This window comes from Colletes latitarsis, chromosome 10, assembly GCF_051014445.1.
Source record: "Colletes latitarsis isolate SP2378_abdomen chromosome 10, iyColLati1, whole genome shotgun sequence".
Classification (NCBI taxonomy): domain Eukaryota; kingdom Metazoa; phylum Arthropoda; class Insecta; order Hymenoptera; family Colletidae; genus Colletes; species Colletes latitarsis.
This window is the reverse complement of record NC_135143.1, coordinates 25141795-25169683: the sequence shown is the minus strand read 5'-3', so window position 1 is coordinate 25169683 and position 27889 is coordinate 25141795. Positions and strand designations below refer to the sequence as shown.

At 41.2% G+C, this 27889-nt stretch overlaps 1 protein-coding gene across 1 annotated transcript in view; it reads right to left on the bottom strand.

Moving 5' to 3' along the window:
- Positions 1-728: 728 nt before the first annotated feature.
- The window catches only part of LOC143346666 (uncharacterized), a 33442-nt gene continuing 6281 nt past the window's right edge, over positions 729-27889 (bottom strand). The window contains exons 2-12 of the mRNA XM_076774985.1: positions 9151-9256; positions 8757-8997; positions 8163-8672; positions 6558-7470; positions 6351-6464; positions 5858-6253; positions 5446-5792; positions 4856-5371; positions 4659-4771; positions 4352-4559; positions 729-4280 (exon numbers count right to left, since the gene is read on the bottom strand). Coding sequence (XP_076631100.1) covers positions 3716-4280; positions 4352-4559; positions 4659-4771; positions 4856-5371; positions 5446-5792; positions 5858-6253; positions 6351-6464; positions 6558-7470; positions 8163-8672; positions 8757-8997; positions 9151-9244 — 4017 coding nt within the window. The 5' untranslated portion in view covers positions 9245-9256 and the 3' untranslated portion in view covers positions 729-3715. The remainder of the gene's footprint in view (positions 4281-4351; positions 4560-4658; positions 4772-4855; positions 5372-5445; positions 5793-5857; positions 6254-6350; positions 6465-6557; positions 7471-8162; positions 8673-8756; positions 8998-9150; positions 9257-27889) is intronic.

Genomic DNA, 27889 nt, shown 5'->3' with positions numbered 1-27889 from the left:
ACGCAACGTTATCGATTCGAAACGAAAGAAGACTTCAGCGCTTAAGCGTTAGAAATAGGAACTAAATATAGCAAGAATAATTATATTTCAAACGAAGTATAGAATAGATTGAGGATTCGAAAGTTTTCTAACCGTCGTTTGCGGTATCCTAGAACCCAATTATCGCTTTAGTGTCACGTGCAATTTGACAAATTAAATCGCGACACAGACCGTAACGTCACATACGGTGGGAATTAGAACTAATGAACAGAACCGCGATTTTCGAATATTCGTACGTAAACGAGGTATACGAGAAAACATTACATCCAACGCATCTTTTCGGCCCTCCTTTCTGGGGCTCTAGAGACCCATTATCGTTTTTGTGAATTTTTTTTCGAAAGTGCGTAGAATTTCGGGAGTATGTGTATTCACCAAAAATGATTGTAATTGACCCCCGCAGCCAAAAATAATTTTTTCAGAATGATTTGAAATTTTTTAATTTTGTCGAAACATTGGTCCATCTACTTTTCATAAAAACTCATTTTTGATTTTTAGAAGGAAAACACAACAAGCATAAAGAAAGTTCCGATATTCGTCTAAAAGGTGTTACAATTATTGGCTTCCACAGATTAAGTATTTAGGGAAATTCTATTATTAAAAAAAAATCATAACAAATGGATAGAATAAACAGAGTTTATGAGGGATATCATTCTGGAATCGTTGAGGAACTCGCAAGGAGTGTTGAGAAACCATTTCTTTCGTGTAATTTAATTGAAGAAAGCATAATAAATATGTTATCAAGGAATAACAGTATCTGTACAGAACAGCGTGTAACATTATTAAATCGGTCTCATCCGTAACGAATATAAAATTACATCTGTACAATTCGAGAATAAATAACGTCGCTATATATATTTTGTTATAGTAAAGTTTCACGTGTTTAAAGATATTAGGAAGGATTGTACTGTAGCGGTGGTGCAATGCTATACGAATACGATTTACAATTCTACCGTCTTAAACGAATCGTAAAAGAAATAAAGTTCTCAGACGGTCGTTCAAGCAATCGTTATTATCTACATAATTATTCCCAGCGTAGAAAAAAAAGGAAAAGGATTTTTACTACTATAAGTACTACGATAAGCGTCTCGCTGATCGATGCAGTGTAACATGTAAAATATGGTCGATTTTAGTTTCCCTTACCGTCTTCGGCAGGTAAGAAAATATAATGAACGCGAAACAATCACGACCTGGAATTAACGTGAAAATTAAAAATACTTTCTGTCGGTTGCCTCCTTACAGGTAAATTAATTGTGCTCCACAGTCATCTCGTATAACAAGACGAGTTGATTTAAAGATAATAGTTTAATTATGTCTAAATGTCTAAATTTTAATTGGCCAAGCAATAAAAATATACTCGAGCAAGTATAAAATACTTTCGCTAGAATTGTATATGAAGAACGTACCAACATATACGTTCGCAATAAATACGAAAAAAAAAAGATTGTCTTTTTGGTACGTCGTAATGGAACACAAAAGCGATTGTTGGCCAGCGTAGTTAAAATTCAGACAATCTGTGGACGCGCGTGCGGACTAGAGTTACCAATAAATTGTTGTAGCTCTCGAAGCACTTGGCAAATTTTTCTGAAAATTTCGTACGATTAGGTACGCATTTTCAACCACATTTTCTAACCTGAACGTTCCAACGCTTTTCTTTATATTTTATACCTATGTAACATTGTATAGACATTAACATACATGAATAAAGATTTTAATTAGAATAATATGAACAAGATTCGTTCAACAATCGTTCTGCCAGAACATCGTAGCAGAATTTGAGCTCGCCTGGAAATTGATTGGCCACTCTAATACGCGTTTATTAATATATATTCTTTCGACAGTTTATTTGTACAAGACGTAGAATGTTATTGCACTTAAACAACGCCTCTCTCGCCGCGAGTTATGTTGCTTCGCTATAAATGGACATAAATTGCTTCCGAGGGACGAACCACGCGACGGGGGAGACTCACTACATATAAATATTTTACGAAAACAGTTTTCGATCGAAGTTTCGTTCTATTAAGTTAATAAATAGCAGCTAGATGTGATCACATATAATAGTAACCGTTTTGTTGCATTAATCATAATTCTAGCGAGGATCAAGTTTTATCGAAACTAGCGAACAACTATAGTCGGATCAATTGGCCGTTCGAGGTCATTGACTTTCGCATTGCTCTATTTGTCGTTCCCTCTCCTATTGCGTTTAAGGAACAATTGTCTTTGTTTCGACTAAAAAGTGCAGTTACTCTGTATTTGCATACTGTTTCTACGATACTGTACAGAAGACTTGACAAAATATTTGGAAATGGAAGTGTTTCGCGATAAGTAAAGCCCCTTGGATTTCGCCTGAACGTTCGCGAGGTGTACTCTCGAGGACTTAAATGTTCGCCTAAAATACGCTCCTAATAAATGTCATGGTTACGTAAACTTCGATGCTCGATTATTCCCTTGTTTATAATATTGCTCTATTCCTTGTTTCGTGTAGCCCTAAAATGCGCAATTTCCTCGAAACGTAGCGATTGTCTGGAAACAGCATTGCTCGTTTTCATTTGTTTCGAGAATCGATATTAAAACAGAAAAGAGTTATTTACCAAATTTTGCACGAAATTATAAGTATTCCTCAGTCATTTTCCTATCGAGTACTGTTAAATACAATGTACTACTTATTATTTGTTTTCGACACGAACACAGACATTTCTATAGTAAGAAACAAAATGCTTCATTTTCTATGTATTTAGTCTTTGTCGATTATTTATAACTTTACAGACTCAAAGAATTTTCTCTCTTTGAAATCAACAGAAATTTCCCGTGTAGTCGATCGATTCGAAGCTTATTTCCCCCCTTCCCCAAAGAAATTTCTATCGTTATTACGTAAAAACATCCAAAACTTAATTTCCCTACGTGTATCAGTCTCAAAAGTACATCGAGCGAAAATGTACAAAATCAGTTCTTCCATTTTCATCTTTTCTAAGGAAAATCGCTCCGGTGTTTTGCTTCCTTGCAACAGATACCATTTCGTTCACTTCGCTGGTGCCTATAATATTATTCTAGGTTTATTTATCGTTCGGTAAATCGGCAGGATATTAATCTCCTCGTGGATAAACGGTTCAACTGTACTGGGAGTAAACAACAAACTTATCACGACATTCGCAGGCGAATCTAAGTGCCTGAAGCAGGGACCGATAAAACTATATTTTTAAACCCTAGCCTTGCACGATTTCAAATTTCTCTATAATTCGCTTACTAATACTTTAATTATTATTTATTTGTACGTGTGCATAGTCGAAAACATTTATAAAATCTAACGTAGAATAAATATATTTGAGATTTCATAACTCTTGGATGCCCCCACGCCGTGCCAATGAGTATCGGCTAACAGGGCTTAGGTTCAACCATGAAAACCGTCATAAATAATTGCTGTACGCCCCGTACAACGCGATTCTTTGCTTCGCGAGCGAGGCAAGGTAAATGTCTCCGATTCCAATCAAGGAATATACTTTCAGAGCTCTGTCTATCTATATTTTGTCTCTGTCTGCCTCCATCGATTTGTGAAATTACTGACCAACTAAACGCTGGTTTTCCTATACGAGCTCTTGGCATATTTTCCAAATATGCCGTCGGCGCGCCAACGAAAATGCATCATCGATTTCTGCCTCGAAATCCTCTGCTGCCTATACTGTCAAAGAATCGAGACGTCATCCGAATTTCTATTCCTCGGCAACGCGACGCCTTTTTTCTCCTCCATCTGAATGGACCCAGAGTTCTGGCCCCTCGTAAAATACTCTGACGCCATTCCTGGCTGAACGTTTACGTACCTGTGCGCTTTTTCCTCGTTTTGTTCGAAATTCTGAGGACTGCCGATCAGCCCCGAAGACGATTCTTCGGTGTTCAGCAACAGGGGCCTGGAACTCTCAATGTCGCACACTATATCACCCAACAACGACTCCTCTACCTGTTTATCGTCCTGGCAGTTTATATCGAGCAGAGGAGGATTTGGGATCTCCAAGGGACTCGACGTCGAGGATGTGGTCTGACGCGGCGTCGGCCAGGAAAGGGAGAACTTTCTGATGTTCTCCGTGAGTTGCATCTCGATCTGACCGGTATGCTCTATTTGCACGCTAGCCAAAGGAACGTCTAGGCAGGGTGATAGGATTCGAGGATTGGTCGCTAGGAAGTCCACGATCTCCGGAGCGGTTGGTCTCTTCGTATGGTCCGTCCTCCAGCAAGAGTACATCATATTTTCTCTGGGGAACGTGAGAAAATTTGAGTGCTTCTCTATCGAGGCTGGAACACAGAGTCCTCCTGATTTACTTACAATTGTAGTTTCACGCCTTTAGGAACGACCAGCGATTTTCCAGCTTGCACGTAAGTCAACACCTCGTTGTTGCTCATCCCTTGGAAAGGAAAACTACCGAACGTGATTATCTCGTAAAGTAGAACACCGTAGGACCAGACATCCGAGGCTGGAGTGAATATTCCGAGACCCAAGGATTCTGGCGCCATCCACCTTACTGGCAACATTCCTGAAACGAAGATTTCGTTCGTGGCGCGTAATCGCTGATAACTAATCTATAGTAAGAACTCCATTGGCAGCTAAATTTAATGCAGCTTCGATTCTATACCTTTTCGATTAAACTTGTAGTAATCATTCTCGTACATTGGCCTCGTCATACCAAAGTCCCCGAGCTTCACTACGCGTTGCGCGTTCACCAAACAGTTTCGAGAGGCAACATCCCTGAAGAGAAAAAAAAAGATAACTCGACAACAACGTCAAAAGAGAAACTGCGAAAACGTGGAAACAGTTTCTCACGATACTTGCCTGTGAACATACTTCATTTGCGCTAAGTAGCTCAGCGCCCTGGCGACGTCCAGAGCCATCGCAGTTAATTTTTTGCTAGAAATTTCGTCCGAATCTTCGTAACTGTGGTCGTTCACGAGATGCCTTCTCCCAAGAAGATACGTTTTTAAATCCCCGTAAAGCATGAATTCCATCACCGTCAGCACAGGCTCGCCCTTTATGCACACTCCCAGCAGTCTGATGATGTTCTTGTGGTCGAACCTCTTCATCACTTCCACCTCGCTGAGGAAGTCCAATTTCTCGTCCATGGTGCTTCCCGCCTTCAAGGTTTTCACAGCAACGGCCAGCCAACCTTTCTCGGGGAAGGACGCCTCGCCACCGTAAACTGTCCCGAACGCGCCCTCGCCAAGCTTCCGGTTTATCACCACCCTGTCGCGGGGTATTTCCCATTTGTCCAAGTCGGAGGTGTCGCTCTGTATGAAGTCCAAGCCTAGGGACTTTATGTACTTCTCGTGAAGCTTCACTTTCTCTTCGTACCTGACGAAAAGGAATAGAAAAATCATTCGGAATGTCGACGTTCGATCGAGGAAGCATCGAATCGAGTGGCTTACTTTCTCTTGATAATGATGAAACCTATGACGAGTACCACACCGAGGAAGCCGATGCCAAGAAAATTGACTATGATGAAGGCTATTTCGCAAGACACGTTCAAGAAATCAGCGAAGCCTGCGATCATGCAACGTTGGGGTGGTTCGGAGCCGTCGTCTGGCATGGCGTGCGACAACCACACGAAAGCGGAAACGTTCAAGTCCAATCTACCGCCCACCACTTCGTGTTTCGTTTCCGAGATGTTGGGATAAAAGTTACCGATCAATCGAGTTTCATTGTCGATGTACTGAAGAACGTTTACCACCGAGTACCTAGAAGGGCCACCTAGGAACTTGATTCTTCCCGACACCTAAAACAATCGATCGAACCTCCAATGTTTTTTAACGGATCTTTAACGCTTTATTTTTTACATACCCCGTAAAAATCAGTCTCGCCAATGATTTCCGTCAAGCGGTTGATGGTCTGGTCGTTGTGGAGATTGTAAACGTAACTCTGGTTCTCCTTCAGGAGTCGATCCGTCGCATAAGCGTAGGTCCACATAGCGTCGTACGCAAAACCAGCGTAATTCGAAGGTGGCTGATTGTGATTTCTACAGATCTCTTCGTAACGATCTCGCCAGTGGCGTACCGTTATTCCCTCCTGCATGATGTCGTCGTCCGGGGCAAAATACGCGTGAGACAGACCGAGATAGCCGTTTATAGACTTACTCATCTCCAGGGTGGAGCAAGGCACCTGTTCGCCTTCTTTGTTATAGTGATCGGTGTCGTACCATTGCGGTCGAAGCCAGAGGGGCAGGAACCACACGTAACCCTTTAAATTACATAAATAAATTTGCAATCGTGAGCCAATAAATAAAAAATTACGAGAGATACAGGTATTACGAGCTGAAATATTATAATATTTTCACCTGTACAGCTGTCATTTCCAGTCTATACGCCTCGCACATCACTTGCCGGGCTACTTGGTCGTAAACGTCAGCAATGATGATTTTCGCCTTCTTCTGTTTCAGATCTTGCAAGTACTGCAAGCAAATTCGTTTTATATCAGTTCCATTGCATTTAATCCCTTGCGAAGAAAATGCGTCCGAAAAAGACGTTTACAGTCGAAACGTTACCTTGGTCATCATGTCCGCCGTTCGTTCCTTTGGGAACTTGGCATTCGCGACGAACACGATCCCATTATCCCTGAGCATGTCCTGCATGTACGATATGTACTCCGTGTACTTCTGACCGTCCTCCGTCAGGGACGCCACGCGCCGCCAGCCCAATTTCTTCAACAGCTGCAGATAAACGTGCTTGTACTGATTGTTCTCGCCGATGGTTCTGAAGAAGTACGGATATTTCTCCCGATTGTTGAAGCTGGAGCCTTCCGCGCTGTAACTGATCACCACCGTCTTGTAGTGCTTCGAGATGTCGATCAACGGCTCGACGGTTTCCGAGCAGGCTGGCCCCAAAACGCCGATCAGCTTATGGTAATGCCGCTCATAGATGAAGTCGATGAAAGACTTCATCACCATGTCCGACTTGCACTGGCCGTCGTTGGCCAGCAACGTGAGATTGTAGTTTGGTAGCAAGGTGTTGTTCACGTTGATCGCCTCCATCGCCATAGCCGCGGATACCATGATCGATTTGCCAGAGTAGAATGACGCGCTCATAGGGAATATACCGCCCACCAGGAGGGTATTCTTGTCCGACTTTTCTAGCATCCAATTCTTCAGGGTGTAGTTCAGGTTATCCTTGAGCCAGTTACAGGCTATCTCTTCCTCGTCGACCGTCCCGGAGAGCTTATTGTAACGTCCTATCAGATCCTCGTACATGACATCGGTGAACGACGCGCGTTTGATCGCCTCGAACGCCATGTTCGCGATCGACTCTAGCTTCGCCCAGACCAGCTTGGTCAGCCTGTTCGACTCGTAGTTGCAACCAGATTCCATCAGTTTCGCGGTGCATCGCAGAAAATCGATCGTCACGAAGTCCCTCTCGTTCGGTATCACGCTGCTAGGCGTCCAATGCATGATCACCAGGGACCTGGCAACACACAAGGGGACGCGACTTGTTGTTCGGATCGAAATAAAAAGGTGACGCGTACGTTTGTCTGTTAGACGCGAAAAAAAAACACGATCCCGCCAAGCCCGTGGAGACGACTCGATAATAAAAGAGCAATAACTTGTGAAATATTTAACGACGCAGAATGTTTTCGCGACGGCGTGTTTGCGTTTCGCGGGATACGTTTATCCAGCCGCGTAATTATTCCCAACGAAACGCAGACGAAATAACGAAAGAGCAAACGCTGGACGAAGGACGAAAGCGTCGATGACGTTCAAAGGGACTCCGGAGCTACGCGAGGAAAATTGCTTTCCGCGTAGCCAATTTCTTAATCTAACGAGCATGACTAACCAGAGCTTCGCGCAAAGACGCGAACAAATATTTGTCGCGGCTTTCAAGGTTGAATTTACGCATTTGGAACGGCGAAGGATTCACCTTCGCTCCAAAACTCTGACTGAATTTTTCTGCGCTTCTTCGATACGTTGACGACAAAAAGTACTAACTTACTAATAAATAATTCATTTTTCTACTGTCACAGATACACTCACCAGCGAAGACTTTAACAAATGTAGGATCTAATACACAAAAGATAAGCAACCTGTTCCACGGTATTTCGTAATTTTACATAAGAATCCTTCGTTCGAGCTGCAACATTGAAAGGTATATTCTGGTACCTGTTATCGGCTTTTGTCGTCGCGTTGTTCACAGCCTGCATATATTCCCTAGTCAAAGTATCCGTTAGATGTTTCAGATGGGGCCCGACCCAGGCCACCTTCACGTAGAGTTTCATCTGCTCGATGTCGGGTACCAAGAAATCGGTGACGTCGGGATAACTAGTCAACAACAGAGCGCAAGGTTGCGCATTCTGACACCGTTCTGGAACGTACATTCCCTGCCGACACTCCTTCTTTTCGCAATAGTAGGCACCGGTATTCGAATCCATGGTGAACCTCTGGATCATCGACAACGTGGTCTCGTCCACTCCGAAACGAGCCGCTGTCTCTAACCTGGTGAAGGTTACCCAATTGTCGTCCAGCCTCGATAACGCTGTTGGAACGAACCAACCGAAGTGACCTGGCGGACCAACCGATCCGCATTCCTTCACGTAGTTCATGATTAGCAGAGGCATCGTGTCCATCTGGGGCGGTATCCAAACCTCCATGTTCACCATTGGCTGAGTAATTCTGCGCGACGTAACCGTCGATCAGTACACGTTGTGTTTCGAACAAATAAAAATTGAACTATTCGATCGAAGATAAAATGTTTACGTTTGGTTGCTCGAGTGCATCAAGACTGCGTACGTCGCATTGTTCAGTCTCTTGAAAACGTCGCCCGGAATGAATGTATCATCCTTCTCTATAAGAGCGACACCCGAGTACCCGAGCACCTCTGTCAAGAAAATCTTCATGATCATCGATGTCAGCCTCTGAGTCACTCTGCGGGAGACCTCGAAGTTAATGTTCAAAACTTTACCGTCCATGGCCACCTCTCTTCTCTTTGGATTAATTTCTGTCGAAGAGAAAGAAATCGGTTCGTAGGTATTTCTTAGGCATACGAAGCGCGACAAGAGAATCGTCCCCAAAAAATATTAGTCGTCTGTATTCTCTTGCCATGCTTCGAACGTTTAGAAAAACCAATTAAGTTGTTGTAACGACGATTTACCTTCGTACATAGTTAGACAACGACTAGGTACTACGGCTCTGGCGACAGCCAACAGGACCAACAGGCCCAATATAGATCCGACCCTTAACATCATGATTTTCTTATCCTGCAAAAAACGAAATCGTACCGTCGAAGAACACAATTTGCTATACTTTGATCATACTTTATACGGAGCGAACAATTCGATACTCCGATATGCCATTAGCTAGTTTTTGATAAGAATTATCTTGACTCGGTGTAACGCGTCATCTGGTACGAAAGCAGAATCGTGTGTCGCCTCGGAATTACCATCACAATGCCTGGTCGCTTCCGGGGTTGCGAAAGAAGAAATCTTCCTGACACGCAAGCGGACGAAATCCGCGCGTAGAGAATACCTTTGTCATTCAATGAACACCGATTTAGAATCCTGAGGCTCGCGAGCAAGCCGCTAGGTCTCGGTGGTTACGATCCGAGCTGACAATGCACGCGCGCCTGTATAAATAGCAACAATGTGCCGCGAAGGTAATCCCGCTGTTGAACAGCCTATGGTAAATTTAACCTCGAAACGAAGAGAAACGCGATCTAGGGAAGGAGAGAACGAGAAGAGAGAACCAAAGCAGAGGACTGACGCGATAAGTATCAACGACACTCGAACGGTCCAAAGTATCGATACGGTGTTATTGCTATCGGTGTGTTTCGTTCAGGTGGGGCGTGTGACGGTGTTTGGAGGGGAAGGAACGGTGGATGCCTGCGCGCCTCGACGTTTGTTTACAACGACGAACAGGAGAGCACGAGAGTCGCGACGACGAAGGTGACGAGAAGCAACGATCGCCACGTGCTATTATTAGCCATGGGCGGCGGCATCGCGAACGACGGCGGGCGCTTTGACTTTTCAACCCATGCACGAACGTGGGCGAATGAACTGCGCCGTTTCTGTACCTGGTCACGCGTCCCAACCGACTCCCGAAGTTACTTTTATTTTCGATCGAACCGCTCTTCGGCCGTTCCGGTAACTGGGACAAACGCGCGTATTCCCATGAACGAGATCATGACTAACACGATCGTTCGGAGAACGAAATCTAGCGCGTATCCAGCTGCACGGAACAATGTCGTTCCTGGAAGCAACCGGTTCGATGTTGCTCTCCGGAGACGCTGGAGCTTTTATCGATGACCGAACCGGTGCTTTTGCCCCTTCGAACGATCCCAAACACATCGCGAGAACCGATGTTAAACGATCAACGTTTTCCAAGTCTGGAACACAATTTTCCGGTTTGTCTTGGACAGCGTCTTCCTCGTGACCTTGTTTCACGTAGCTTCAAATGGGTATGTAGGTTCTTTAATAGCTGTTAAAAGAAACTGTTAAGTAAAGAGAAAACTAAACACGTGTTCGACATAGACGCAAATGACCTAGTAAGAAATGTCGATAAGAAAGACTTCGATAGTTATTATTATATGATAGAACACACTAGATATACAAAAAAAAGGTTCGTATTTGGGTAATGATAGCTCAGGATTTATACTTTTAAGTAAAGAGAAAACTAAACACGTGTTTGACATAGACGCAAATGACCTAGTAAGAAATGTCGATAAGAAAGACTTCGATAGTTATTATTATATGATAGAACACACTAGATATACAAAAAAGAGGTTCGTATTTGGGTAATGATAGCTCAGGATTTATACTTTTAAGTAAAGAGAAAACTAAACACGTGTTTGACATAGACACAAATGACCTAGTAAGAAATGTCGATAAGAAAGACTTCGATAGTTATTATTATATGATAGAACACACTAGATATACAGAAAAAAGGTTGGTATTTGGGTAATGATAGGTCAGGATTTATACAATTAAATGAATGCAAGGACTGTATTTAGCACGAGACTGATGTTTTGCTGTGCTTGGGTAAACCGAAGAGAATTTCAGTGCAGTTGTCTGACCCACACTGATTAAATTCACTTCCACGTGCCCCTGGGATCCTGAACCCGACTTGATCGGGGCAACCTCGTTGCACGCATGCTAAGGGGGTCTTTAAACCAAATGAAAGTACTAAAAAAGTTATAAACATGCTCTTTCTATCCGAGGAGTGAGAGTGGGGAGAACCTAGCGAACAAGAATAACACATTTTGCAAATTTGTATGACTGTCCCAGATAAGGAATACGGTAAAGAAAGATATGCAGGTTTTTCACGTGGAAGTATTGTTAGCGTCAATTGTGTTGCATATGAAAACATATGAATTCGACTGGCGCCACTTGACTGATACCACACAATTATTCCGTCAACAAAATAACAAGCAGGTGTTTAACTACAATGCTTAAACATAGAGAAGCAGCCTTCTTTGAACAACGATAAACATTCTAACCGTACAACAAATCACGTGAAACCTATTGTATATAGTAGAATGAAAAAATAAATTTTAATATTACACATTTTATGCGTTATTTTCATTTAGATACAAACTAGACTAGAGCAAACTGTGAGGTCTCGAATCGAGACTTTTGAACGAAACGTGTAAACTGAGAGAAGGATCGAGCCCTTGGACCCACCCACCCTTTCATTTATACCAACCCTGTTTTTGTGGATTGTTAATGCAACATACTCGAGGGTCGACAAAGTCGCATATCTCCCGCGAGAGAATTAGACGCAGCTGGTTTAGGTGTTTGACATGCTATCGTAGTCCGGTAAACTCGAAAACACGGATGACGCTGGTTATTCCACTTTGTGCGTCATTCGCCGCCACTATCGTTCAGATAATCAAATCGTTTACACGTGCTGAACAATCGTTATGCACTTCTTGAAGTAGATGAATTAATTTATTTGGAATGCTTCGGATTCGTTCGAGATATACGTGTCGTTTTTTTTTTTCGAAAATCCTTCGATTTCATGCCTATTGTATCGGTATAATTAAATTCGATCGTTCTAGTTTACTGTCCCTACAAAGGAAACGCCACACGGACGGTTGAGCTTCAAGAATACCCTTTAGGGTCACGACGTACCTAATTTATCGATAGCCGTTGAAGGTGTCATTGTTCTCCAATAAACAAAGTAATCTATATAAAAAAATGTTAAATTTAATAACAAAGCTTCTTCAAGCTTCAAAGCTATTTTCAGATTTATAGATCGATTTTCTATTAATATATTCTACACGGGAGAGCGATTATTTTTACTATCGTCATTATCGTACACATCTGCAGCACGGTACGTATTTAACTCGAGGTTGACGATATTAAATCTTTTTATCCGATGCGTTCCAGTTTCAATTGCGTATGCATATTTATAAACGACAGGGTACTAATCAATACAAGCGACGAGCATCAATTTTATCTCGCTTTCAGGAATTAATCGACGATGCGTGGAATACGCGTCAACCCTTAAACGACCATGCGCTTTTTATCCGCGTAAAGTACCCAATATCTGTAACGAACCCCAAAGGAGAAACTCAAGGGTTGGAAGGCTTTTTCGCATATATTAACATTAACACACTTATTAAATACGCAAATTTCCAGAACTGTTGTTTCGTGGGTTGGCCTTATCATTATCAGGCGTGCCTTAAAATGTGTGGGATCCTTAATTGACCCCCAGAAGTCTAGGTCAGGCTAAATTATTTGACTTCAATGAACTCAACACAACTTAAAAAATCATGATCACGTCATAGGATCGAAGAGATTAAAATGGAGGAGCACCCAAAATGGTACGTATTACTTCGCCTTAAGTGATCGAGCTCTTAGCGAGACAAGGGTTATTTCAAAAGGTGATTTAACTCCACGAGTCAATGACACATCTCTCGAACCGATCGAGTACTCCGAATATTCGATGACCGTGTCGAACAACGTACTTGACAGCGATACCGCAATTTATCGGAACTAGCGCAGATATTTTCATCGATGTTGCGTCATACCGTGGGCCCATCAAGAAGGAACGAACGAAGAATACCGTCAGCATCGACTCGGAGTTTCGAAGTGGGCGACAAATGACGCAGAAGATATCCAAACGTATACCAATGTTATAGCAATTTATTACCTTCGCGGAATAAAACCGTCTCGGCCTACGAGCCGTTTCGTCGTCGATGTATAAAACATTATGGGAGACCGCTTAACCGGTGAAAATAATTCGATTAACCTTCATCGTGAACCAGAGCTCGCCACTTAAATTATTTTACCCTTCTGTACGACTTACGCCCGCGAAGAAAAGGGAACTATTAAAACAATTCTTATCGGCGACTCCTTCTGTTGCTCGCTTATCTACGACGGTTCGCGTAATTCCAAATGTAAACACGTTTGCTCTAGATTTTCCATTGAGACCGATAGACGTATGCAAACAGCACGCAAACGCTCGGAACTTCAACTTCGCACCTGAGTTTCTTTTTATGCAAAACTTACCAAACACCTCGAATCGAATGGGATTTAGTGAGAGGAAATAATTGGGACGTCTAAATCTAATTTGATGCAAAACAAGAGTTGAATTCTTTTGTTTACGTTTGATATTTAATAATGTACGAATATTTAAGTCAGGGCAATTTCAAGGTGTGGCAAGAATCGTATAAAATGTTAAGAATGTCCGGATTGCGGAAACGAGCAGTTAAACGTGCAAAGAAACACGGCGATTGCATAGCATCGTATCATTTATATGTTCGATAAACGATAGTTTAGATAAAAAAATTAATTCCAAGGTCACGCGTGGTACAAGCAGTCGTATGACGAAGTTTGAATTGTAAGGTATAATTATAGAAACAGGTTTGCGCGTGCGGGTCATTGTAAAGCATTCTGACGTATTGGGTACAATGTCATTCTCGATGTAACAAATCGCCAGATTGCTAAAGGCTTGTTGATCTTTATACGTGCCGTATAAAAAATGATCGAAAGCGTTGGAGAAACGATTTATTTAGTATACGTTAATACGTTGGGTTGATAACCATAACCTAACTTAAAATTGGTTAGCATAAATACAGAGGTAAAAATAGTTGAATTGAAATTTATATAACGAAAGTTGTCAGGAAATTTCGACCGTAACTGCTGGATAAATTTAAATAAATCTTCTTACATGCTAATAAGCATCGATGAATTTTCAATAGATTTTCATAAATATTGACAGATATTGATAAATATTAATAAATGTTATTAAATAGTAATGAATGTGATGAATATTGATTGTTATCTTTTATTCAACAGTAATTATTATTAATAAATACTTGTTCGTTAAAAGTAAATGTAGCAATGCGTTCTGTACAAATATGAACAAAATGTGAGAGGAAAAATTCTGCCGAAGATATTGAAAACATGTTTAACGGTTATAATGAAACATGTAGTTTTTCATGAGCATTCGTCGGAGGGTTAGTATCAACATTTTAAAGATTTGCACAAGAAAAAGCTGCGCGTTCGCGATAGTAACGTTGCAATAATAAGAAGAAAGCAATCTGTCGTTGAATCGCGTGGCTCGAGGTCACGTTTCTATTTCTAGTTTTACGACAAAAACACATCCGAAAGGAAGGGAAAACATTCTGATGCCATTGGTTGTGCAAAGACTCTAGCAAATAGATAAATACGTTCATTAAGATTAGCGATAATATGCGCAGGTTGGTTAAACGAAAACGGAAGGAAGAAAAAAGACAGAGCAACGAGCCTACTGAACGTCCACGGTTTACGAAGTAAAACGCACTATGCAGTGTCAGACTTAAGCACTTGCCTGTGACCACCATCGAAACGATGCTGAAATCCCATCGATCGTAAAAATTATTAATTCTTTTATTACAGTTCAGTAAATTGAAATTCAAGACATAATCTGTTTTTTTTTCAATATAGGCATTAAGAACATTCCTGTTCACGACGTATATAACCGATAATTTATTTGTACATGCTCGTGTGTCTTTTTAAATTCTTCTGCTACCAATTATTTTTCCTCCTCGCAACGGGAGGCGTAATAATATTTTCTGCCCGTGGTTGTAAATGGAGCAAACGCGATTCCGACGCCAGGTGTCTTGTTCTTTTGCGCGCCGTGGAAATAAAGATAAACGTGTTTTTTGCAACGTCGGAATCTCGTGTTCGAAAAACAACTCCGCGAAAATGGCGAAACTTTCGGGTGTACGCGTCATAGCGGCTGCATTTTAAGAACGAAGTATGCGTCGTTCCGAGAAGCATGGTGCAGGTTGCCCTTACGAGATTACCGAGAAACGCGAACTAAAAAACTGTTACGACGCAATAAATCAGAGCCGAGAGAGGTTTACGGTTCGCGCGCAAAATTCCACGCCTGTGGCTCGAGGCAACAAGCGAAACTCAAGTGGAAACGCGCTGGCAATGCCATTGGCCTTCTGTTTTTCAATGAGCGGCCAACCAACGCGATCGCTTGGCCTTCCTGCGTCGCTGATAGCGTGGAAAACACGAGCACCTGAACGCGAGCGTGGTCGAGTGACCTAGAACAAACTAGAACATTTCTTCGATAGACCAAAATTATTTAAATATTCAGTTATTTCGTAAAATTCGATATCAAATTATTTTGTAATCGAACCTAACCCAAACCTACTAAATAAACGAAGACCCTGAACCAGACGGAGACATTATTTTTAACTCCGGAATATTCATTAACCCGTCCCCTTTAACATACACTTCAAGGCCATTGATATCGACGAGGTTGTTAACAATGTGCATATTTACCATTCTTCCAAATATAAAAAAGATATCGATTATGTGTTTCGTTTTTAATCTCGAGTGACCTTAAACTTTATTCTGTTGTACGTATATTAATGAATTAATCTTTTGTTACCTAACTAAATGTCAACAGAACGTGTGAATAAAATCTAAAGGAGAACCACCCTTGATATTTGGAGCCGCTGGAGGCTGGAGGATGTCTGAACCCCCTCGAAAGTATCTGTTATTTAAATTGTAACTACTACGAGCAATTTATTAAATATTTAAATATTGAAAACTCATCGAAACTTAAAATTCTAGGGCTAAGATTCTGAAATGAAAATCGTTGAATATCACGAATTAATTGCACACTGCGCTTAGGCGCACCTAGCGTTCGGGGTGGAATAGCGTTGGATCGAGATAAACGAAATGAAAAACGTAGGTGTGACGGGACGAAAAACGATGACGGAGAGGAGAAGAGGGTGGAACGTTAACGCAAAACAACATTCTTATCAATTGTTTTTCCCAACGGCGCGGAAATGCAATACCTCTTGCGCGGCGTGTACGTTGCAGCCGATAACCGGCGATATCGACGACGAGCGGCGACGAAATTATTCCGATAATCGCAAGAGAACGCAGTTTGTGCAGTTCCCGCGAAAGGGGCTGGGCACTTTCGAGAATTTCAATGGTGCAGACCGTTTTTTTTTTTATCAAGGGTTTTAACGTCGAAAACGTTCAGATTGCCGGGGTTCGTTCCGCTCTGTTTACCAAAGATACCGACTGAGGACACCATGAACACGATAATGGCAATCTCTTCCATGGGAACGAGCGCGTTTCAATTTAATCGGTAATCCAATTACGGCTTGCTCGACCGTTCCGGGGTGGTTTGCGTCATGGCAGGGGTTGCACGCTACCGGGACAGCCAATAAACGATCTCGTCGAGCATTCAAATACGTTCGCGAAGAGCCTTTACGCGCCAATTTTAATGAAACTTTCGACCAATTTCACCCAGGAACGTTTAACATATTTTCGAAAAGGAAATCGGGGGATTCCCAAATTAATCCGGCCTTTTCTGATTTATGTATCGCGAAGACAACAACTGTTTATGTATTAGGGGCTGCATTTTTAAAACGTTATCTCGCATTCGAAGGCTACTATTTAAATTCAAATTTAATACCGTGACTTTCTTGCTAAACTCTTTCATATTCGAAAGCCGCACGTGCCGTGTTGTTGCACGAGTCCCGTTGTACGTTTTAAAATAGACGATTTGCATATTCTTATGTAACATTTATCAAAACAATGTCACCAGGAACTTTGGGTTTACCGCCGTAAACATCTCTTGTAAACTTTACGAGACGTAGAATCAACTATTCAGATTTTTACTATTCCAAATCGTAAGTACAACGGGACTCGTACAGCCACGGCGCTCACGGCTTTCGAATATGAAAGAGTTTTGCAAGAAAGTTATCTGACACAGTATTCAAGTGAATTTGTATATTAACCTTCATCCGCGAGATAAGATTTTACAAACGCGGCCGCTGATATACGGGACGACTCTAAAAGATAGGACAAACTATAGGTTCTAAGCAAAGATGCAACGAATTTGCGAAGAAAACACTTGCATTTTTCGCGCATGACTTGAAACTATTATTACGCCGCGGTTGGACGATGTTTGTTTGACGATCGATTGGGGAATGAAGTCAATGCACGGAATGCGGGTCGCCTCGATCGAGGAACAATGCATTAACTAGATAATAGCAAAGTTCCGCGGACCGTTAAAACGCATCGCGTTTTCGTGATGTAATTGGTACGAAAATGCTCGCGTGCCCGGCACGAGCGTACGAGCGAACTATTCATATATGAATGCAACGCGTATTATAGAGGTTACTTTCAATCGCATCGATAAAAGTACGCACGAAACGGCGCTCGACTGTTGTCACTCGTTCGCGAATTGACGTCACGATGACACTTGTTTGTCCCGGCGACCGTGTGTGCACTTAATCGATAACGATAAACAACCGATCGCTCTGAAAATAACCGCAACGATTTCTCAATGGAGAAAGAAACGGACGAGCGTTTCGATAAATTCCTTCTCGCGTGTCTGTGTTTTCGAAAGTGGGGCTGCGAACCCTGATGTGGGCGGCGTCTTGCGATCCAAGGGAGGCGTCAAAGATAATATTTAACGTGGAAAAATGCGAACAACACGAACATCTCTTTCTATTGATCGTAAAACGACCGAAGCTAAGAACGATGTCGGGTGAATATTTTGCAGACTCCTGGGACTTCATAGAATAAAGCTACGATCATTTGCAATTACATTTTTACGCAAAACTAAATCTTGGAACGAAAACGGCGTAGAAACGTTACGTAGAAATCCAATATAAAAGTTTGTTCCGAAACGAGCACACGAACCATCCCTTTGAGGGTCGAATTGACCTGGGGTCCATCATTGGGGTATTACAGTTCGTAGACCGAGGGTTAATCCCCGAATGCCTAACAGCTGTTGGAGAACATCTGGCCAAGAAGGTTCTGTCGAGGCTGTCAACTAGAAATTCGTCAAGATATACTATTGATCCCGTGCAAAATATTCCAAGAATTTGTTTTAAAATTGTGGTATATGTGGACCCCATCAAGGTGGTCCATCCCCTCGATAGAGTTGCTATCCTTGTATCTACTTTGATCGTGGAAATTGAACGCTTACGAAAAAACGAAGCTTGAAGTTCAATTCTTTTCGTAGTGACGCGCATTTACATCTTAAAAAGTGCTTCTTCTGTCTTGCGCAGCATAGCTCGCGAGGTCTTACGAACGAACCCAGCTATTTGACGTCGATCGACTCGACCCAGAGAGAGCTCCGAGTCTCGACGCACGCGCAAGTTTGCTCAATCACTTTTCGACCAAACGAGACGAGACAATGTCAATAATCTCGGATTTCCGCGGCTGGTGACTCTACCCTCTGCGAAAACACGACACCGGGAGTGTCCAAGGTTAAGGCTAAGAGAACACAAGGTGATTGCGCGCAGCTTGATCTCCGGGTCGCGCAGCACAACACGCACGCTGGTTCAAAAGTTCAAAACACATGGCTTGTCTAAAATATGACACGTGTCATCGAGAGAGTCTTTCGAATCTAACGCAATAATAGAATACTCTCGCTTACACGTGGGCTAGCAACTTCAGAATTCGTAGCTGAGTGTTTGTTCAAGACAATCTCGTGTCAACTTCAACTTCAATCTATTTTACGATGAAATTCTCTATAAAAATAATTGCCACTAAAATAACTTTTTAAACCTTCCTTGGATAATCACCTCGTTTCAACGCAGTGTAAAAGCCTTTATCTTGCTACACTGTTTCTTAATGTTATCACTTTGCCATTAATCTTCTTTACTTATTATTGATTACTATTGCGTCTATTTCGTTATCTGTGATTCCCAGTTACTCATTCTGTAAGTGGTTCTTCACCATTGGGAGAGCTTATCTTTTAGTTTTAGTTTTGCATTCTACAAACTTACAGAAATTTGTATTTCACATTGTCACAGATTCACCTCTCTACAGCGTATTGAGACAGTTATGAGTTTCTGATAGCAGGTGCGGAACTTGATAAAACCAGATTCGATCAAATAAAAAGTGGAAACCCCGATGGAACACAATTGTGTAATCACATGTACACAGGAATTTTTATAATTTTAGACATCACACTGATAACATAGATAAGGGTGACATGAGTTTTTACATAATATTATACATAACTCGATTTTAATTAATTAAGGAAGCTCCTTATACAATTTCTCCCTACCACTGTAACACGTGTTTATTTATAATTTAGATCTAAAAATACTACTATCCTTATGAAAGGGACCAATTAATATACATTACTCATGTCGTTGAATATTTTCTTAATGTAAATTACTTCTATTCATAACTAAATACAGATATGTCAACTTAAACTTCCGTGCGTTTAAACGTGCGCACTTATTTAAAAAGTTGTTTTCGCAAGCGAAACCGAAGAAACAAACGGCAATAAAAGTCATCGTAAGAGAAAGAGGCGGAACATACCTTTTTTTTTAATGTATGGAAAGATGTGTTACACATGATCTGACACTGGTTTATAATTCATACTTCATTTGTTTATACGAACATGAGACTTTCTTAAGAGAAACGGTGCGTCACACGTACGTAACGCGCGAAAACGAAAGTTTTAAATAAATTTCACGCGGGGAATCAACAAAATTCCATTCGATTGTCGTGGATGCATTTACGCGCGTTCCTTTAAATATTTTAAACTACCGTAAACAGGTTTAAAGAATGTTCCTTTTCGTTCATAAATTGAAAAAAAGTTCGCCGACACTTGCGCTAAACGTCCGAATGGAGTCTACTTTGTTCTGTGAATCGACCTACGTAATTGTTCCTCGACTTTTCCACGCGCATGAGTTTCTGTTTTTACAATTGGCATCGTACGATGTTTGAATACAACTTAACGCTTCTCGAACGAACGACGTATTTACGACAGCGTGCTTTTACCGGCGCATGTCGTCGGTATATGTCTAGACTTTAGTTTTACGACATTTTAGTAAAAAACCAATCGAACGTGTGTACGGCTGAGGAGTGAAAAAGTCGAAGGACACTGCTGATTTCACGCGTGGCTCGCGAATTGCATATTTGGTAGTTCCGACCGAATTTGCGCCGATAAAAATAGATTAAACATTTAGAGCATGCTTGGTACTATATGCATATGCATTAGGTGAAATACAAAAGACTAGAAAGCTATTTGTGTACATCGCAGTTATGACTAGTTTCAACGGTCACGTGTCTGCCTATGCGACGATGTTCGCATTACAGAGATCATCTACATTTTATGCGCGAAGAAGTGATATAATAAAAGGACTGTTCTGTTTACTACTCGTGCCTGTTTCTGTGTTTTAGTAAATAATTGTACATTCTTTTATCAATTATGATGAGGTGACGTATCTATTTTTCTGAAACCATATCGCGATAAACAAGTCCCATCTGACCTTGTACGTCACTGCATGTCCTTTATCATGCGATAGCTGTTTGCAACCGAACACGTTGCAAAAATACGTCGGTACGCTAATGTTTGCGCTCCAACGTATTGATCTGCGTCCACCCACACTGTAGATAAGACGAATACAACCTAAATAGAAACAACGCTTCGCACGTTTTGCGTCCTTATCTTGTTTCTTTCGTATGTATATCTCCAACAAATAATACCGTGACCTTACAATTACCCTAATTTTATCCCTGATATCTCTTTATTCAATTCGTTCCGTGTATGTTGTTACGATATTCAACTATTGGAATCGATTAACCCTTTACACTCGGTTGTTCCCTCTGAAGGGACAACCAGCACAGAATTTGCATGTACCCTCTAAGGAAACACAACGATATTATTGTTTTGAAGTGATTATACAGAACCAAATACATAAGCGGAGAATGTAAAAAAAAAATATATTCACTTGGATATTTGTTATCTATTTCGTAAGATATTGTGTTTGAGTTAATAGTTAGGTGGTCGAAGAAAAGTCTCCGAGTGCAAAGGGTTAAAGTTTTAACTTGAATTTAAAACTCTGCTCTAATCAGTTAGATTAGGCTGCATCGTCAGGGTTACGAGGAAACTGCGAACGCGACATCGTTTTTATTTTAGAATGCTATCGTTGTACTTTGAAACAACGTTAAATCGGTACCTGTAACTTTAAATTTTGCTCCCCCGATGATTTTACCGATGGAATTTAAAGCTCGATTTCGACACGCGAGGTGCGCGTCCGCGGTAATGAAGTCAAGGTCCTACGAATAACTGCAACTTATTCCACAGAATTGTGACGACGATCAAGTCGCTCTGTCCTATAAACAAGTTTCATATTCATGCTGATGTCACGTAGTTCCCTACGCGGCGACTAATGTGCATCTTGCGTACGTCGTTTCTCAGTTTTTCACACGGTTGCCAGGAACTCGGTAAAGACGCAGAGCCGAATCACGGCGGACCAACTACGCGTCCGTGAACCGCCATATTCGAAAATTCGAGTTTCCTCTTCGCCACGCGTCGCCGTTACACAAGATCCCGACGCGCGATGCGTAGTTGGAGGGATATTTCCGATCGTTCGCGAAAAATATCCTTGAGTTCCTCCAACGCGTCGCGCCGCTAATTTCAAGCGTGTAAATATAATTAGAAACATTATTGCGATGTTGCTCGATGCCGATTCGCGCGGACTACCTTATTCTAAACTCGTCCGCGTCGTACGCAATTTCTCCGTGCGTCGTAGACTGATCGACCAAGTCCCGATTTCGGTAAACGAAAACCGTCAATTACGTTCAAACGATTTTTCATTTTGGACATCGAAGTGTGAGTTTTTTTTACAACTGAGTATACAGAGTGTTCGGTCAGCCCTGGGGAAAATTTTAATGGGAGATTCCAGAGGCAAAAATAAGACGAAAATCAAGAATACTAATTTGTTGATTGAGGCTTCGTTAAAAAGTTATAGAAACATGTCCGGCCACACAGTATATTTTCGGTAAAGAATTTTTTTCTCGAAAGTACGTAGGATATCGGGGATATGTCTATTCACCAAAAATGATTGTAATTGACCCCCCTAGATAAAAATAATTTTTTCACAATGATTTGAAATTTTGTAATAACTTTTTAACGATGCCTCAATTAAGAAATTGATATTCTTGATTTTCGTCTTATTTTGACCTCTAGAATCTCTCATTAAAATTTTTCCCAGGGGTGGCTGAACACCCTGTATATGTTGTACAAAGAGACTAAAAAAAATATGACTACCATACTGTCAAACAGCGAATATTTCTTGTCACATAATGTATTCTTCCTGCAATGTATTACTCTGTTCAAATGTGTTTCAAATTCTATTGACACTTGTTTTCACACACCTGTCTCGCTCTTCAAAATATTTCTCATTCGCGACAGAAAATAAGTGTATGAACCTTTACAATCCACTGATAATACTTTCAAGCAAATGTACTGGAAACTATAAAAATGTAAATTCCCACTGCTGGATGTTATTCTCTATTCCGTGTGCGTGTCTTATCGTTCTTGGCACTAGCCGTGTGCAAAGAAGAACAATAACAAGGATAATTCCTGATTATAATATCTCAAATATTAATGGAATTTCTGCATTAAAGCACTATCAATGGGTTGATATTTTCCTGATAAAAATGAATCCAAATACGACCTCACGCAAACTGTTTTCACTTATACGTGGTTCAAAGGTTCCCAAATATGTTTTGAACAAACTATGCATTGAATCGTCTATAAGTGTCGCAAAAATTTGTTCCGTATCTGTCTCCTAGTAATTCGAACGAGCCTCGACATTATTTCCGAACATAGTTCGAACCGGGAGAGATCAAATTTCTGTTCCGAATAACCCGAATCTGGTCAAAATTTGAACTGCACCATATCGAGCAAAGTGAAATTCAGTAAACTAGGTTTTAATATCCAATCTGAATTATTTCGGAGGACGAAAATGTAACGTAGAAGACAGGTGTACGAAGATAACGAAGAATAGAATTAACGAGTTGAAAGGAACGATTTCGCGTCTTTGCTAAAAATTCCTTTTCGTCGCGACGGTACATGGAATATTGAATAAAAAAAATTGTAAAAAGTTATATTGATTATTCGTTCCATCGTAGCCGGAGAGTAGATTACGCGTGCGCCTGGCGAACTGGCCGATCGCGGGGTGTCAAGGCCAGAGCACGCTATACATTTGCCGCGATGCAGGTGGGTGGATGTCATCGACCTGCATTGTGCATGTGTCTGCGGCGCGTGGAATGGCGTCGGACATCGCGCGTTTCGTTGGGTCGTCGACGTCATCGGGTCGGTGCGCGTGTCAGCTTGCGCGCACAAGCGAGATCTCGGTCGATCGAAGAGCAGTAACCACGTCGAGAACGAGGTAAACGTCCGTTCCACGCTACGTGCACGATTATGGCGTGAACCACGCTCAAAAATGTCTGACGCAATCCAGCGGAGAGAAATATTTGGCACGCGACGCGGGAACTTCTGCGAGCTGCGTGGCGTCGACGCGACGCGGACGTAACGGGACAACACACCCAGACGACAACAGATGCAGCACAAAGGACATTATTTGCGTTGGAAATTTAGAGAAACGTATCTCGTGACGTCTCCGTCATCGCACAATGGTACCACTAAATTGTCGGGAACCCGCGAGAAAAGATCAAATTCGACTGCCTGTGCAGGTAGGGTGACTCGAACTGACACTGGGTGACAGGATGAGAGGGGTAAATTTTTGCCTGTCCAAGGCGTTCGTTACGCAAGTGTATCCCACGTTCTTGAGTTTGAAAGTAGATATCTACGCGTATCGTACATATTACAGCTTGGTACGTGCGCGTCACAACGCCTTGGATGATAAAAAAAACAGTAGACAGTGTCCTGACACTGGTGTAGAAGTTGCATATCTTAGAAAATGTTCCGTTCAAAGGAGGACGAGTACAACGACCTACGATTCGACTCGCACGAGGGAACGAAAGTTCACGGTCAGTGATAATCGCTAAACTCGATGGAGTGGTTCCTCTTGTTGACGTGAAATTCTACGTTTCTTCGTAGGGTCAGTATCTTTAATAACTTAGTTATCGAACATTTAACTGCTCTCTATTATTCTTTTCGCAATGAAAACAAGAGTCGATAAGAATGAGCGTCCATTTTTCTCGCAGTGTTGAGCAAAATAGCTTTTTCTTTGTACGATAGAATGTTGTTTTTTTTTTTAAATTGTTTTTGTTGAGGATCAAGATGAAATAAAAATAAAATATTCAACGACACGTCCGCTACCACTGATTCTCGTCAGAGAACGACGTCACATATGCATAACAGCGATTACTTTATATTTTACGCCCGTATAAACAAATAAAAGTATGAACTGTAGACCCGCGTTACATAAATATGACATATTATTTAAAATATTCACCTAGCCTGTTTAATACATTTCATCTGCACATAGATAAAAGTATGGACTACGTTAACAAATATTTTTTTAAAAACTAGAGTCAGTCAATATTAATAAAAGTAACTAAATTGCAGAATTACGTAAATATCAAGCAAACGTTTCCTGTAAAGTGTGCGGAATAAGTTTCTTAAATTTCGTTTGTTTTGAAGGGGAATTGATTTCGATAATCTCGAAGTACTCTAAATTTCATTTTGGCGGGAAGGTTGACGTAACGTCATAAAGTAGTCACGTTCAGCATGGCAACGAACAAGATTGAGTACCGGTATTGTGTCTAGTATCTATAAAATTCGTTCCATTAGAGTACACTGCTTCTGCCTAGGTCATTTCTGAATCAAGGAGCCATTGTATCGCTATAGTCTCGTTTCAACGCGATTCGTTACGATCGACCGCAAAGCTAAACGCTACGCACAACGATAATTATCGTCGTGCGAAAGAAAAAAGCCACGGTCACGGCAATTTAACGATCATCGTCTTATGGCCAGTGGCATCGAGTTAACGAACGATTCCGACGAGCGTCCAATCTATAGTAACGACGCGTGGCTGTATAAAAAGTGCATATTTCTTCGACGTCGTCGTCGTAATCAGCCAGCAAAAACGTAAGCGTCGTCCCTGACATGCGAGTTCCTCGTCAAAAAGTAGCCTTGTGCTCGCTGTATTCTACTAATTCGCTTCATGCAATCGAATCGAATCGCTAACGCTAGAGGAAAATGGTAGAAATTGTCTAATTTGTCTGGCTGGCAACAAAAATTGTTTACAGGATATATTTACACGAATCTTAAAGGGAATGCAAAACGATTGATAAAATGTTACAAAGTAGCAGTTTTATTTTTATAGATTGCGATGAGGGACGAGTGAAAAGTTTCTTTCACGATCACGATGCTCTCTTTGCTAGATAAGTTTAGAAACCACATTGATCTCCGTTCACTGACTGTTGTTCATGATGCAAACTGCTACCGGATGACAACAAGATCCGTGGATTCTCTCATGCTCTAATCTAATCAGAGGGACGAATACTCGTTGCTTGGCGCATGCGACAACGTCGACTTTATCGCACAGTTAGGTCATTCCGTGACAAATCGGATTCTCTCTTAAGTAACAGTTTGGACTTAGCTGATATTTCGACACATTGCGGGGTTTTTCGATGTTTAAACATGTTTCGAAGCATTTCCCAAAATTTTGAACATCGGTTGATTTTACTCTCGTTACGAGCGTTTCAAAATACCTAGGATCTTGCTTTACGCGCTGGATTGTTTGAAAAACGAGTCCCGAAAAAAATGAAATCCCCTTTACGTTCAAAATTCTTGAACTAAAAAAGGAATCCTACTTTATAGTCGAGCCTCGAACCTCGAATATTTTGGAGACTCGAGCAGTCTTGCTTTTCGGAATTTCCGCAAATTCTATTATTTTGGACAATTTTAATATGTATGTATTACTGTTTTCTGTTTTGTATGAATACAAAATATTCATATATCGTTCTAGCGATACTTATGATGGTAGAATGTGTCTACATTGATTATAAATGTGTTTTATTTATACAAGTGGTGTACCTCGTGGAGAACAACGAGTAACGCCTGGTCCCCACTGGAGTGTCAACAGTGACTATTAAAAGTAAAATTCTATAGTGAACACAGCATCGAGAATAAGGGGGGTTCTTCTACGTGAACCAACCACGAGCACAATTTTATTCGAACAGCGAATTACGTATGAAAACTAACATTAGTATAGAAAATTCGATCGAACAATTTAGTTCTCATTTGTTCGTTGCGATGTATTTAATTTTATAATTGAAATTATTAGAGAAGAAAATTAACGTAAAATAAAAGTCCATTTCATCGTATTTTTTTAACAGATGCTGTTTTGCAAGTAAACGTCATGTTTTGCCCGATGATATTCCGTTCTTCACGGTTCGGTACCATTGCATCAGACTGTTTGCTTGTTTAATGAACACTACCAACTTTAAAATCCGATCTCGAGGATTCTTCCCAGGAAGCGGATTAGCAGTTTGGGAAAAATGACATGCAAGTTCTTGGTTTGTTTACCAGCCTAGATAAACGCAACAGACTGTATCGGCCACGACGCAATCACGATTCAGCATTAATCACGCACAGTCATGAGTTTTGAACAGCCATTCTGTGGTCTGGGAAGCTCGAAAGATTGTCGTGGAAAAGATATAACTTTATGTAAGCTTAAATACTTTTCAACTAACCCAGTGATAAAGAAGAGGTAATCAAATATCGAGAACCCCACTTTTATGAATTATAAATAGAAATAAAAATGTCAAAATTCCAACGATTCAACATTTGTCAACGATGCCACTTAAGGATTGATCTAAACTCAATTTTCCTTCTATAAAATACAATAGTTGCCGTCTTCAAAAGTCTACTTTCACACCGGATTCGCGTTTTATGTTTGTTCAGCTCAAGCGGCCGATGATCCTAGGTGAAAGAGATAAAATTTCGATAAGATCCAATTTCATTTCGCGACGAAAATGAAATCTTTTTATTTGCGAATAATGCTTCACGAGAATATTATCAATGGATTAATGAAGTTTGCCCGATAAAAATAAATTCAAACACGCCGTCGTTGTGAAATAATAATTGTCGCTTGGAATCAAGAACGGACGACCTTGACATACCTAGTTGTCTTACAAATGGTATTCAAATTCTTAACAAGGCTGTACTCATGTAACTACCTATGGCTCGTGAAGCTAGTGCGTATTCATGGAAAGTGGACCGACAAAACTCGACGAACATACTTAACGACGCCATTATTACAGTTTGACGAAATCAGAGCATTCACTGGGTCGCTCGAAACACATAAACTAAATACCCCAAAGACTCCCAAAACAATTTCGGACTAGGGAAAGCGTGTGATATAGACTCAGCACTTACGTAACTAGGATTACGTAAAAAAGAAAAAAATAGTTAACTACGAGATATGTCTAAGAAGCAACGAATCCCCTAAAAAATGTTCTTCTATGTCGTTCTCGGGATTGTAAAGACGCAAGAAAATTTTTAAGTTCAACGATGACGGGGAATTAAAAAAATAGTTCCATTAATCAGCGTCATCGTAATCGTAGAATGAGTCAGTGAACACCGCGAACACGGCCGCTGGTAACTCACGCGAGAATGGCCATCACCTCATGCACGCCGATCGC